The 14,575-nt window shown below is 59.0% G+C and overlaps 2 protein-coding genes across 2 annotated transcripts; one reads left to right on the forward strand and one right to left on the reverse strand.

The window, feature by feature from the left end:
- Positions 1 to 613: 613 nt before the first annotated feature.
- On the forward strand, positions 614 to 1,444 carry BXZ73DRAFT_84509 (uncharacterized protein; the record flags this gene model as incomplete). Its single annotated transcript, XM_048023980.1, has 4 exons — positions 614 to 731; positions 829 to 850; positions 901 to 991; positions 1,076 to 1,444. 4 exons carry the CDS (start codon positions 614 to 616, stop codon positions 1,442 to 1,444), a joined length of 600 nt encoding a protein of 199 aa, XP_047870665.1.
- A 3,399-nt stretch (positions 1,445 to 4,843) lies between these two features.
- On the reverse strand, positions 4,844 to 8,584 carry BXZ73DRAFT_110146 (uncharacterized protein; the record flags this gene model as incomplete). Its single annotated transcript, XM_048017328.1, has 8 exons — positions 4,844 to 4,878; positions 4,936 to 5,341; positions 5,399 to 6,288; positions 6,448 to 6,545; positions 6,975 to 7,008; positions 7,065 to 7,407; positions 7,468 to 8,240; positions 8,287 to 8,584. 8 exons carry the CDS (start codon positions 8,582 to 8,584, stop codon positions 4,844 to 4,846), a joined length of 2,877 nt encoding a protein of 958 aa, XP_047870666.1.
- Between the last annotated feature and the right edge of the window lie 5,991 nt (positions 8,585 to 14,575).

Consider the following 14,575-nt stretch of genomic DNA (forward strand, 5'->3'; position numbering starts at 1 on the left):
ACCTCACAACACGCCTGCCGATGCAAATTGAGCGTTCTCTCATGGGTACTGTGTGGCCTGTAGCCCTGTGGACTAAGATGAGTGAGTTGTTGTCCTAGGAGCATCCTGTTCGCTGGAAGCCCACGCCGTACACCGCGATTTGAACTGCTGTTGCTTTGGTCTCCGTTCGACCATCTGTCTCTATTCGAGTCATGAGCCTCTCCAGGTCATCATTGGCGTTAACGTTGCCCTGATCATATTGCTTGTGGTCCGTGCAACATGAAGTTAAGTAGTTTCCCACGTGCACCCATAGATCAACACGGAGACGACCTCTCCGCGATGCACGCGAATATATGCACCTGTATGCGTCGCTGGAGTCTGAACAGGTCCGGTGCGCCTTGATCTGGTTTTTCTCTTGTATGGAACGAGTACTGATGTACCCAATCGTGAAGCATCTATGTACGTGGAATTTTCCCGCCAAATGCCACCTTTCCACAGTCTTGGCAATGCAAGGCTTGAAATCTCAGCGTCCTCGGATCCGCCTCGCCATCTACGTGCGGAATTGTCCCCGGTCGACCTTTCGAGGCGAGCCGTTCGCCACGCAGCGTGGCACGTCAGCTGGAGATGCTGCTCCATGCTGTTACTGTGCGGCGCGCACTATCCGGTTGTTCCTGTTTCACGTCTTCAGACGCTAGGTGGCTCTACTTCTGGCAGACTGCGATATGATGAGCGTCCTCTGAGGCTCCCGGTCGGTGAGTCGGCGAACGCTGTTTTTCGGACTTCCCGTCTGGTGCCGCGGCGCCGAGCCCTTGTACCGCCCCGAAGAAGACCTCGGTGCTTCTAATCTAGTACGCACGGCGCGAACTTACAGGTGAGTCATATTGCGCCTCGACCGTCCTGAGGGTGCACAGCTGTATACAGGGTTCTTGCGATGAGTGCGCCACTGCACCCACAAGCGCCTCACGGAGTCAATCACGGACCTCAGGTGGACGCCTGGGCACGCGTAGTCGTCGTGCGTGCGTGCGTGCGTGCGTCTGTGCTCGGTATGTGATGGAGTGACGTACCGTTTAGTCGTTTTATTAATTACTCGCCACAGCTGCCCATACCTCGACACCAATTCTTCTTCTCTCCACGCAGCCTCCTTCTACTTCTGCGCCCACCACTCTCGCAGCCACCGTCCGCAAGCACCATCGAGAGTTCCTTCCCATCCTCTCCGTCCATCGCATCGCTCACGAGCACCTCCATCGCCGTCTCCACCGCCCCACTTCGCGGCTCAAAACTGAAGGACTACGAGTCCGCGTTCGGCACCCTCCAATCGCAGTACGGCCTCGCGTCCCCGACGCCCTCCCCTCTCGCGTCGCCCCGCTCAAAATCCCCCTCGTGGCTGAAGCGCGCCCTCGGTTGGCCGTCGCTCGAGCCCCACGCGCAAGTTAAAACCCGCGCGGCCACCGATGACGGAGGATGAACGGAGGAAGGACGTGGCTCAGCGGGCGCGCGAGGCCGAGTTCGCGAAGTCCACTACGGGTTCAGCGGCGGGGCGTGATGGAGCGATCGAGGTCTATCGAGCGTGTCGGATTCGTGTTCGTGTTTATATGATAGCTCACATTAAATAATCTACGTACCTTTGTATTCGACTCCTCTGCGTTGGAAGGCAATCTAATCTAATCTCGTCTATTGGTACTTGTTGGCGGCGCTCAGCGTCAGCGTCAACGCGCAAGCTTCATTCACTCCACTTTGATCTATCAGGGTGGCTCGATGTATTCTCTCGTTTCGACCGCGGCGCATATGTCGCAGATGACGGTCCTACACCACCCGCATGTATCCCCCCGGGACGTCGTGTCGGTCTCTCTGCGTATGGCACGCCTCTATATTCGAATTGTGATCCAGGAATCGACCGCACTCCCAATGCCTGGAGCTCCAGCTGCGTCTCCGAACGCTCTCCCCATTCCCGAACAAAGTTTCGGAAGCCGTTCCTTCGCTGCACGTGGTAGGTGTTACGGGGATGGATGTGGCGAAGACGTTTACTAGGACTCGGCGCACGCAGGACGACCCGCCAACGGAGGCGGGGGTGTGGCGCCAGGGGCATGGTGTGCGGAATACGCGGTGATGGCGGATCGAGGATGAAGGAAAGGAGGTGTGGATGGTCGAACTGTGGTGAGAACATGGGGAGCAGGCGCAGAGTATGGTAGAAGTCACACTCAGGCCGACCCAACAATCCCGCCTCGCACACCCCGATCATCGCGTTGGTGACGGTGCCAGAGGCTGACAACTCGATACTTTCCAGGAAAGCAGTCCGATCAGGAACACATCCATAGCTCATTTTAAATGGAGTCAACACTGGCCGGGAATGCGGGAGTCATGACGTTGAAAACCATTAAGCGCAAGCTGGCGTCCCCTGGCGTCTACCCCTCTTGCCTCCTGACTCTCTCGACGCGACTGGTAAGTGTTCTCAAACACACAAGAGCGCATTTTGAGCCCGCTTTTCACTTCCAGGGCCTTGGATACCCTTCCTACTTGTTCACTGTTGCACGGGCCACCCTCATTTCATCGCGAGTCCTCAACGTCGACTGCTTCAGGCGAGTCCATGCAGTCTCCTGAACTTCTCATGGACATCTCCTCACACCCGCCTACACCGGCGCGGTACTCTACACATCGTTCGCAGTTGCTTGCATAACATCCGGCTCACAAATCGACATGCCGCCGTCCTCAGTCGTCCGTCGGCTCAACGAAGATATTGTACTCAACATTGTCTCCTATCTCCCAGGATACGACGCTGTGCAACTCGCTCTCACATGCAAGTTCATGTATGCGATTTGTTCTCCCAGATTCCCCATCGAGATCTCGAACCAAGCCCAACTCGTTGGACGCCATCACGACCTCTGTCACCCACACGCTCGCAGCGCCGGTTACATACACCACCTCGAAATCAACCTCGTACCCTATATATACAAGGAGTACCTGGATACCATTGGCGATATTCTCACTGCGACGAAGAATTTGCGAAGCTTGGAATTCCAAGTTTGCGATGCTAGCTTCATACTCCACCCACCAGCCACTCGTGCGCTTGCTCAGATGCAAGAGTTGCGATCTTTGTCTTGCAGTCCAGTTAGCCCCGGTGTGCTGTCAGTGATCAAGTCTATTCCTTCACGCAATCTGGTCACTCTGGACCTCTGCTACTACTCTCAGCGGCATCACGATTTCTCTCCTCTTTTGTCCACCCTGGAAGCCTTCCCGAAGCTCTCTACACTCGCCCTAAAGAACTTTCTGCCAGGCCCGGCTCTTCTCGACATCACCCGTCCATCGTTCCCGTCCATCTTGCACATCACGTTGCGTAAATGTTCCGCGACATCCACGGACCTCGTCTACCTCTGCCCCAAACTCGAGTCGTTAAACCTCTCTCTCGACCGCGACGAGCACTCTGCGGGCGCTCACACGGATTCCCGCCGAAGATGGCCCAAGCTCTCCCGCCTCACCGCGCACATCGGCCGCGCGGCGGCATGGGGCGCAGATGCCGCCGCGCGCGACGACGACGATCGGCGGACCATCCTCGTCGAGCTGCTCGAGCGCCGCGCGGGCCCCGTCCCGCACCTCGAGCTCACCGGCGAGTGGGAGTTCACCCGCGACAGCGTCACCGCCGTCGACGCCGCCACGTCGCGCCGCCTCACCCGCCTCCTCGCCGCGCTCCAACCCCGCGTGCTCACGCTCCCGGTGCATGCGGGCTTCCAGAGCCCGGACAACAAGCTCGACGGCCGGATGTGGACCGAGGTCGCGCGCGCGCTCCCGCGCCTGCGCGCGCTGACGCTGCGCTGCTCCGAGCACCACAGCTGGGTCCCTCCGGTGAGTCCGTCTGCCGGACAACGTCGGGCGCAAACGCTGATCTCGACGCCCCGGCTCCGCCGACAGGACACGCTCGCCGCGGCGCTCGCGCACCTCCCGCTCCGCTGCCTTTTCATCGACACCAGCCCGGTTGATGATCCGAAGGCATCAGGTCCGGACTACCGTGTGGTTGAGCGTATTCAAGTACTGGGCGCGCTCCCCGCGAAGCTGCTTGCCGCGCTCACGAAGATGCGCGTTCTGGGCATCAAGGGGATGACCGCGCCACCCGAAGATGCGTTCAAGGACCTCAAGCTGGAAGTATTCCTTCCCTACGAGCTGGACGAGTGGAGGAAGGAGCACGGTGAACGGAACACGCGTTGGTGGCGGGTAGATGGGACAGGGGCGGAGCGGAGGCTAGTGGAGCTTTGGCGCGAGGATGGGGAGCATGCGCAGAAGCTGGTGGAAACCGCGGAGAAGTATCGCGTCGCGGACCTGGCCGGTGAGTACAGGTGTCGGATAATGTCTGATTGCGCCCGGGGCTGACCTGCTTCCGCAGAAATATATCTGGACAAGTGCCGCTATGAGCCATAAGCGAGGAATGAACGAGCACGGACCACATGTACCCCACTTTCAGGGGAGGCGGATACTACGTACGCTATTGCTAAAGTTGAATCATATTGCTGGATAAGTCCTAGGGTTTTCGCCGGCCTGCTCCTTTTGAAGCAGTCTAAACGCATTCATACTTATACTCCTCGCGGAGCTGAGCTCCAAGGTGATCCAAGTGTTCGCTAATGCCGGAAACCGTCCAAAAGGCTCGGACGCGCTCAGCCTCTTGGTGTGTGACGCCGCCAAAGATAGCTGAGGTGCCGCGGACGTGAGAGAAAGCGGACGCGGGGAGGCACGGGGACGTTTCAGCCGAGGACTGAAAACACGCGACAATCAACAAGCCAACATGAAGAAACGGGCGTGTAGTGTACCCTTCAGACGCATCCAACCCGGTCACGAGTGTCTTCAATGCCGATCTCCATCGTACGCGCATGTCCTACATTCAGGGCTCGTACCGGCACCTGTCCAAGTATATAGCTGCGTAAGCGCAAAGTCAGCGTCCAGGTCAAGCACCGAGGCGTCCGATATACTCACCGTCAAGGTCTGCGACGCGATACGTCTCGGAATCTTCGATGATCCGCTGCGCTTGCTCGCCGTACTCGCGCCAGAGCTCGACCAATTTTCGCTCCTCACCTACACCGTCTACCCGCCACCAACGCGTGTTCCGTTCACCGTGCTGCTTCCTCCACTCATCCACCTCCGTCAGCCACCGCTTTTCATTGGAATTCAACGAGCTTGAGGGAAGCGCGGCTATCCCCTTGATGCCCAGAACGCGTATCTTCGTGAGCGCGGCAAGCAGCTTCGCGGGGAGCGCGCCAAGCACTTTGACACGCTCTAGCTCTCTATAGGGGGCCCGGTTGAACCTGTCAATCTCCGGAGGGCTGGCGTCGATGAACAGACAGTGGAGCGGGAGCTGCGCCAGCGCCGCCGGCAGCGTGTCCTGCGGGACTGACATCAGCGAGGCGAAGCTTGAAGGCTTCACAGCAGACGGACTCACCGGGGGAACCCATTCGTTGGGGTAAATGTGGCGCAGGGTGAGCGCGCGCAGGTGCGGGAGAACGCCCGCCACCTCGGTCCACATCCAGCCGTCGAGCCTCTTGTCCGGGCTCTGGTTGAAGCCGGCGTGCACTGGGAGCGTGAGTGCGCGGGGTTGGAGCGCGGCGAGGAGGCACATGAGGCGGCGCGACGTGTCGGCGTCGACGGCGGCAACGCCGTTGCGGGTGAGCTCCCACTCGCAGGAGAGCTCGAGGTGCGGGACGGGGCTTGCACGGCGCTCGAACAGCTCAACGACGACGATCTGCGGCTCGGCGTTGGGTGCATCGGCGTCTCCGCCCCATCTTGTCGCGCGGCCGATGTCCACAGTGAGGCGGGAGACCTTGGGCCATCTCGGCCGGGGATCCGTGTGGCCTTGCATGGACCGTTGTTCGTCGTTTGGGGAGAATTCGATCGTGCCGAGGTTGGGGCAGAGGTAGAGAATATCCGTGGCGGCGACGGACACGTCCGTGAGGGAGAGATGCCGGATGGACGGGAACGATGTCTGGGTAGTGTCGAGAAGAGTCGGACCTGGCAGGAAGCTGTTCAAGGCGAGTGTAGGGAGCTTCGGGAACGATTTCAGTACCGAGAGCAGAGGAGGGAAATCGTGATTGTTGAAATCGTACGAAAGACTGAGGTGGACGAGGTTGGGCGAGGGGATGGATTGGATCATCGGAAGTACGTCGTCGAGGCAGATTGGAGAATAATAGAGTGCTCGCAGATTCTTCATTTGAGTGAGAGCGTGGACGATCGACGGATATTCCATCCAACCTTTCCGAATGACGGTAGAGAGACTCAGCTGGCGGAGGTTTTTGGCGGTCCCGAGGATGTCGCTCACGGCCTTTATGCCTTCGTCTTTATTCGACATCAGAGTCACGTCGAAGTCATGCAAGTAAGAAGCGGAGGAAGAACCAGGCCTGCAGATCATCTGAGCCCTTTGAGATAGTTTGGCTTGGTCCCATAACTCCACGCTGAAGCTTGGACAGGAGAGAGCACAAATGAACTTGCACGTACAAGCGAGTTGTACCGCGTTGTTGCCTGGAAGATAAGAGAGGACGGCAAGCAGGACGTCTTCGTTGAGCCGGTGAACATCGAAGAGGACATCGTGATGGCTGCAGGATCCGATGAGCCAGGAACAATTGATCACCTGCGACATAAGGTAGTGAGACGCACCGCGCGGTCGAGGGAGGAAGGCAAGAGATGTTGATAGGCGCGCGTAGGCTGTCTTTACTTACAGAGAGTATTGATCAGCTCCGATAAGCATTGGCATAACGCGCGCTACATATCTAAATTCTCCCACTCCCTCAGGCTGTAGCTCCAAGCCACCCTTGAGCGTGACCTCGACCTGGTTCGGCACCGACGTCCCATCCGCGAGCGATCCCACAACGTGCGCGAGAGCGTGCCGAGCTCTGCCGTCTTCGGGATGACGAACGAGCCCGCGGCGCGCGAGACGACAATCCCCTCGCGTCCGGTCTCCCTCATTCGCGCGGCGACGGCGGGGTCTCGAAAGTCTTCGTGGCGCGCTCGTGCTCCCCGCTTACCTCCTCACGTAACGGCACTTCCCCAAGTAAATTTCTACAGAAGAAAAAGTCAGCCGCTGGGTAAGACGAGAACTCAAAGCATCTACTCACCGTCAAGGTCGGACACACAAAACGCCTCGTTCAGCACGAGCTCCAGTGCCCGCCCCCCGTCCTCGCGCCAGAGCTCGACCAGCGACCGCGACCCGCCGTCGCCGTCGCCGCGCTCGACGCGCCACCACCGCTCGGATCGCATGCCCTCCAACTTCCGCCACCCGTCCGACACGCCGACGACGCGCAGTGTCGGACTGGCCGCGGCGAGCTTCTCGGGGAACGCGGCGAGCGCGCGGATGCGCTGGCGATGGTCCGCGTCCGCCTTGCACTTCAACAATTGCGTGTCCGCATTGAGACGGACGCCGAAGAGCGGGAGCCGGGCGAGCTCCGCCACGAGCGCGTCCTGGCATGTGGAGGACATCCGGTGAGCAGCGGGCGTGCTCGAATCAGGAGCGCGACGTACCGGGGGCGTCCAAAGCTCCCGCGGCCGCTCGCCGTCGTCGAATGACTGCACGTGGAGCACGAGCGCGCGCAGGTGCGGGGCGGCTGCGGCGACCTCTTGCCAGAGAGTCCCGGTCCGGTCGGTATCAGACAGCCTCTTGTCGCGCCCCCTCGCCGATATCTCCAGGTGGAGGGAGTGCGGCTTGAGCACGTCGAGAACGCGCGTCAGTCGGGACGCGGCTTCGCCCTCAGTGAACGAGATGCCGTCAGCCGTGAAATGCCAGAGCATGGGCAGTCGAGCGTGCGTCGCGCGGAAGGCCCACCGTTCCAGAAAAGAGACCGTGGAGTCTCTGCCCTCCGTGCACGGAACGGAGAGCACGACTTGAGGGATCGACGAGAGGCGCCACTTTGGTCGAGATTCATCGAATTTGTTGAGCCCTTTCCCAAAGGTGGAGAAGAGACATATTTTCAGGGCAGAGACGTTGGGGCAGAGACAAACGAGATCCGTTGCAGGCTCGGTGACCTCGGTCAGGATGAGCCGCTGGATGGAGGGGAATGGTGGGTGGTTGGCGATGTCGATAGTATTTGCCTGCTGAATGTAATGTAGAATGAGATCATGCAGGCGAGGAAATGATCTGATGAGGGAGATGAGGGGGGTGAGGTGGTCGGAAAAGTTCTTATATTGATAGCTTAGACCGAGGTTTGTGAGATTGTGAGAGATGCCTTGGATCGTCGGCAACATTTCGTCCTCGACCATGCCGCAAACGAATGTCCGGAGATCGCACAGCCCCGCAACTTAGAGCTGAAGCAAAACGAGGGTCGTCAGAATGGAAAGAAAGACGGTATATCACAAAGAAATGGATATTCTTGGTTGCGAACAGGACATCGGGGAGCATAGGTGCCTTTTCGTCGACATTGATCGTCATCTCACGAACATAACGAGCGTTAGTGCCGATGTTCCCATGCAACCAGGAGACGTATGAAGCACGTTTCGTCGAAATGACTGTCCAGAGCCTTGGAGAGGAAATCGCATGGAAGTGTTTGGAGGTGAGCGACAAGGCGCAGAGGTCTTGCTTCTTGAGATGGGAGAGGATGGCAAGCAAAGTATCGTCGTTGAGACGATCGATAGGGGCCTCCATGGCGGGAACCTTCGAAGAAATAAATGAGCACGTAAAGCTGATTTCCATAAGGTGGCACTTGCCCTGAAGTTTTGACTTGGGGACGACTCTACCGCCGAAGGGGGTTTGATGGAAAGTGTGCGAGGTCGAAAGGAGCGCACTGAAAAATGGAGAAATCGTGAGCAAATATGCACATAAACCATGTTTCCTGTGCACTCCGTACGTTGTGGTGGTCCGTGACGAAGCGGAAAGAGGAGGCGGCGTCCAGTGTTGCAGCTTATCTTGGCACCAAGGTCGTTACAGATTAGATTAGATGTCGGCCTCTCAACATACGAGCTTCGCGACTTCATCAACGGAATACGTATGGAGCGAGTGTCGTGCTGCGTTATAACTTGTGTGGCGAGCTCGCTCCATGGAGCGGGGGTGAAGGGCTCTGCTCGAGTGCTGAAGTACCTGTAGACCGGCGAATTAGATGGAATTCTCGTACTACCCACCATGTAGCGCATCAGTGAAGCTCACAACTACATTCGGAATAGGATGAGTATACATTGTGCGATACAATGATTATGGCTCAGTGGTACGCGACGATGTTCCGAACACGCGAACAAGCCTGCCTCACATCCTCGTCGGATCCAACACGAAGAGATGGTGTTGCAATGATACGCCATGGTTCGCAGCGATAGCATGGCGAGAATGCGGACTGCGGGGGCGCAGCGTGACTCAGCTGCGCACCAATAGCTTGGAGGATGCCTCGCGTGCGACACATGGGCGTGGACTGGATAAGGTGGAGGGAGTCATCGCGGTCTCCGGATCTGCCGCAGTCACTCCGCGCTCCGACCTCGGGCCCGGTGGCCGCGGAGGCCGGGCCCCGAGTCCGAGGCCGGCCGGCGCCTGTGAGCACTGCGTCCGCGGTGGTGGCGAACGGTGCACTCTCCCCCGCCCCCTCGAATCCCAAGCTACGCGCACCGTCCCTGGGCAGCCTCGCACTTCTCACCGCGCGTGAACGTTTCTCTATGCCAAAAATATCCGCAAGTCTCGCAGAAGCTTGGACGCCCAAACTCTCACAACACGCCCGCCGATGCAAATTGACAAAGTGTGGAAGTTTGGGAGGACAGCGTTCTCTCATGGGCAGTGTGTGACCTGGTTTCTTGAGAAATAAGCAATGACGATCTTACTGGGTGAGTTGTTTTCCCAGGAGCATCCTATCCGCTGGTCGCCCCCGCCGTACGCCGTGATTTGAACTGTCGTTGCTTTGCTCTCCGTTCGACCATTTGTCTCTTTTTCATGAGCCCCTAGGATTTTTCTACTAGGCCATTGTTTACACCAATGTCCCCCTGCTCATACCGCTCATGACCCGTGCAACATGACGGTAAGCGGTTTTGACGGGCACCGCTGGCGAGGACCGGTTTGTTTTTACTCTTGTCAGGAGCGAGTACTGATAGACCTAATCGTACGGCATCCACGCAATTTGCACGCCAAACACCACCTTTCTCTGGCTTCAGCTGTGCAGAGCGATCGACCTTCCGAAGCGGAACGCATCAACACTACGTTCGCCACGCAACGCGGCACGTCAACTAGAGGCGCGGACGCTACTGCATGCTGGATGACTGTGAGGTGCACACCATCCGGTTAGTTCTGCTTCTCATATCTTCAAACGCTCGTGCGATATGACGAGCGTCCTCCGAGCCTCCCGGTCGGCGACTCGGCGGACGCTGTCTTTCAGAGTTTCCGTCCGGTGCCGCTCTTGTACCGCCTCGAGCCTGAAGTCCTCGGTGCTTCCAATCTACACTCCCCACAGCATCCCTAAGCTCCCATGTTGTATCTAACAATGACTCCTCACGTGCCTCCACACGTACTCACACGACGCATCTCCGACAGAACGTGATCTCGGTGCCGCGAACGGCGAGTCATACTGCGCCTCCGAGGGTGCACAGCTGTATGCACGGTTCTTGCAATGAGTGCGCAGCGTCGCTGAACCTCAAGCGCCCCGCGGAGTCAATCTCGGACATTCGAACGCCTGTGCAGCGGGCACGCGTAGTCGTCATGCGTGCGTCTGCGCTCGGTATAAGATCCAGTGACGCACCTCCCAGTCGCCTCACCAACCACTCGTCACAACCACGCATACCCCTTCAACCGCCTCGGTACCTGTCCGCGCATCCTCCTCCTACTTCTGCGCCCACCATTCCGGTCCACCTCCCTATCGCCACCACCACCCAGACCATCACATTCGCGATGCCTGCAAGCACCACGCAGACTGCCTTCCCATCCTCTCCGTCCCTCGCATCGCTCGCGAGCACCTCCACCGCCGTCTCCACAACCCCACTTCGCCGCGGCTCAAAACCGAAGGACTACGAGTCCGCGTTCGGCACCCTCCAATCGCAGTACGGCCTCGCGTCCCCGATGCCTTTCCCTCCCGCGCCGCCCCGCTCAAAATCCCCCTCGTGGCTGAAGCGCGCGCTCGGTGCGCCGTCGCGCTCGAGCCCCGCATGCAAGTCGAAACCCGCGCCGGCGCCGATGACGGAGGAGGAGCGGAGGAAGGACGTGGCGCGGCGGGCACGCGAGGCGGAGTTCGCGAAGTTCACGGCGAAGTACGGGTTCAGCGGCGGGGCGTGAGATCACGGTCGCGGTGCTCTGTCGGATTCGTCCCCATTTTATCAGTGTCGGCATAGCTCGCATTAAATACTCTATGTGCCTGTGTATTCGACTCCTTTGCGTTGGAAGGCATCGAAGTGATACACCCACTGGCGGCGCTCTCTTGCGTTGGAAGGCAATCTAATCTAATCTCGTCCACCGCGGCTGGTACTTCCTGGCGGCGCTCGGCACTCAAGCGCTCAATGCGCAAGCTTTATTCACTGAGGCTCACTCTCCTTCTGTCGAGGTAACCGTCGCGGGCCGCTGCGCTCACTCTTGCTCGACGTGTTCTCTCATTTCGACCGCGACGCGTATGTCACGGATGATAGTCCTACGCCACCCGCATGGATACCGCCCGGTACGTCGCGTCGGCTCGTCTATCTGCATATGGTTTACATTGCGGGCCTCGGACATGCTCCCAACACCCGGAGCTCCGGCGTCTCAGAACGCTCGCCCCGTTCCCGGAGAAATTTGCGGGAGCCGTGCCTTCGCTGCGCCTGCGCTTGGTAGACGTTACGGAGATAGATGTGGCGAAGTCGTTGAGGAGGCCCACGCGCTAGCAGGACAACGCGCCGACGGAGTTGGGGACGTGGCGCCAGGGGCATGGTGCATGGAATACGCGGTGGTAGATAATCGAGGTGATAGAAAGGGGAGGTGGACATGACGTTGAACAGCATCAGCGCGCACACAATCATCGGTATCCCTTAGCGTCTACCTCTTGCCTTCTGACCCTCTCGACTGACCAGCGACTGGTAAGTGTTCTCAATCACATAAGAGCGCATTTTGAGCCCGCTTTTCGCCTTCAGGGCCTTGGATACTCCTCCTACTTGTGCACTGCTGCCCGGGCCGTCCTCATTCCATCGCGAGTCCGCGACGTCGACTTCCTCAGGCAAGTACATGGAGTCTCCTACATTTCTTATAGACATCTCCTCACACCAGCGCAGTACTCCACACATCGTTCCAAGTTGCTTGCATAACATTCGGCTCACACATCGACATGCCGCCGTCCTCAGTCATCCATAGGCTTAACGGAGATATTGTACTCAACATCGTCTCCTATCTCCTAGGATGCGACGCAGTGAACCTCGCTCTCACATGCAAGTTCATGTATGGGGTTTGTTCTCCCAGATTCACCATCGACATCTCGAATCAAGTCCAACTCATCAAACGCCATCACGATCTCTGTCAGCCACGCACTCGCAGCGCGGATTACATACACCACCTCGAAATCAGACTCCAACCGCATCCGATGTACGCACAGTATCTGGATACCTTTGGGAATATTCTCACTGCGACGAAGAATTTGCGCATCCTTAACTTCGAAGTTGTCAATACCAGCTTCATACTCCACCCACCAGTCACTCGTGCGCTTGCTCAGATGCACGAGTTGCGATACTTGTCCTGCCATCTGGTTAGCCCCGGCGTGCTGTCGGTGGTCAAGTGTATTCCTTCACGCAATCTCGTCTTGCTCGACCTCTGGCACGAAGTTCAGTGGTTTCACGATTTCTCTCCTCTTTTGTCCACGCTGGAAGCCTTCTCGAAGCTCTCTACACTCGTCATGAACAGCTTCCTGCCAGGCCAGACCGACCTCGACACCGCCGGTACATCGCTCCCGTCCATCCGGCATATCACCCTCAAGGACGCGTCCGTAGCTGCCACGAACATCCTCTACCTCTGCCCCAACATCGACACGATCGACTTCTCCCCAAACCACGAACAACAGTGCATGCAAGGTCACACGGATATCCGGCCGAGATGGCCCAAGGTCTCCCACCTCTCCGTGGGCATCTGCCGTGCAACGAGGTGGGGCGGAGGCGTCGACGCGCGGCTCTCCCACGCCGACCTACAGACCGCCCTCGTCGAGCTGCTCGAGCGCCGCGCGAGCCCCGTCCCGCACCTCGAGCTCGCCGGCGGCGGGTTGGAGCTCACCCGCGACGGCGTCGCCGCCGTCGACGCCGCCACATCGCGCTGGCTCGCCCGCCTCCTCGCGGCGCTCCAGCCCCGCGCGCTCACGCTCCCAGTGCACGCCGGCTTCAACCAGAGCCCGCACGAGAGGCTCGACGGCTGGCTGTGGATCCAGGTCGCGCGCGTGCTCCCGCGCCTGCGCGCGCTCACCCTGCGTCGCGTCGGACGCGATAACTGGGTGCCCCCGGTGAGTCTGTCTGCGGCGGAGCTTTCGCGCCTCACCTCGCTGATGTCAGTCCCGCAGGACACGCTGCCGGCGGCGCTGGCGGAGCTCCCGCTCCGCTGCCTGTTCATCGACGCCAGCCCCGTGCTCCCGTCGGAGAGCCGCAGGCTACGCCCGCCTTGCGTGGAGCTGGAGCGCGTCAGAGCGCTGGACGCGCTCCCCGCAAAGCTGCTTGCCGCGCTCACGGAGATGCGAGTGCTGGGAATCACGGGGACGGCGGCGCTGCCGGACGCCGCGGTGGACACCAGCGAAAAATGGGGTCTGAAGGACCTGGGGGAATGGAGGCGGGAGCACGGCGAGCGGAACACGCGGTGGTGGCGTGTCGACGGCGAAGGGACGGAGCGGAAGCTGGTCGAGCTCTGGCGCGAGTACGGAGAGCAAGCGCAGGAGCTGGTGGAAAACGCCGAGGAGTACCGCGTCGCTGACCTGGCCGGTGAGTACATCGGACGTGGGTTTGGATGGTGTCTGGGTGCGCTCGGAGCTGACTTGCTTCCGCAGAGATATATCTGGACAAGTGCCGCTACGAGCCGTAAGTAAGGAATGAACGAGCACGGACCACACAACTCCACCCTCAGGGGAGGCGGATAATGTAAACTAGTCCTAGTTTCAAATCGTATCGTTGAATCTCGCACGCGAGAGTTCTCGCCGACCTGTGTTCGATCGGAACCTTCGTAAAAATCCTTCGGGCGGAGGAAGGATCAGATATGCTCATCCTGGCGCATGACGCTGCGCAGAGCGCCGCAAAAGCTAGCTAAGGTGTTACGGACGTGAGGGAGAGCGGGCATGCGTCAGTACTACGCTGTGGGCTCCCATTGTGTTATCTAATCTGATCTAACTCCAACTTCGATTTCGTGGCCTTCTGCGACCATGAGCGATATCAATGGTGATACCCATATTGTCCGTGTACAATCGTACGTGCATGTCTTATATTCAGGGATCATACCGGCACTTGTCCAAGTATATAGCTGCGTAAGCGCAAAGTCAGCGTCCAGCTTAAGCACCGAGGCGTCCGATATACTCACCGTCCAGGTCTGCGACACGATACCTCTCAGAATCTTCGATGATCCTCTGCGCTTGCTCGCCGTACTCGCTCCAGAGCTCGACCAGCTTCCGCTCCGTCCCTTCGCCGTCGACGCGCCACCACCGCGTGTTCCGCTCGCCGTGCTCCTTCCTCCATTCTGCCAGGTCCTCCA

The sequence above is a fragment of the Epithele typhae genome (genome assembly GCF_022376455.1).
Source record: "Epithele typhae strain CBS 203.58 chromosome Unknown BXZ73scaffold_326, whole genome shotgun sequence".
Taxonomy (NCBI): Eukaryota; Fungi; Basidiomycota; class Agaricomycetes; order Polyporales; family Epitheliaceae; genus Epithele; species Epithele typhae.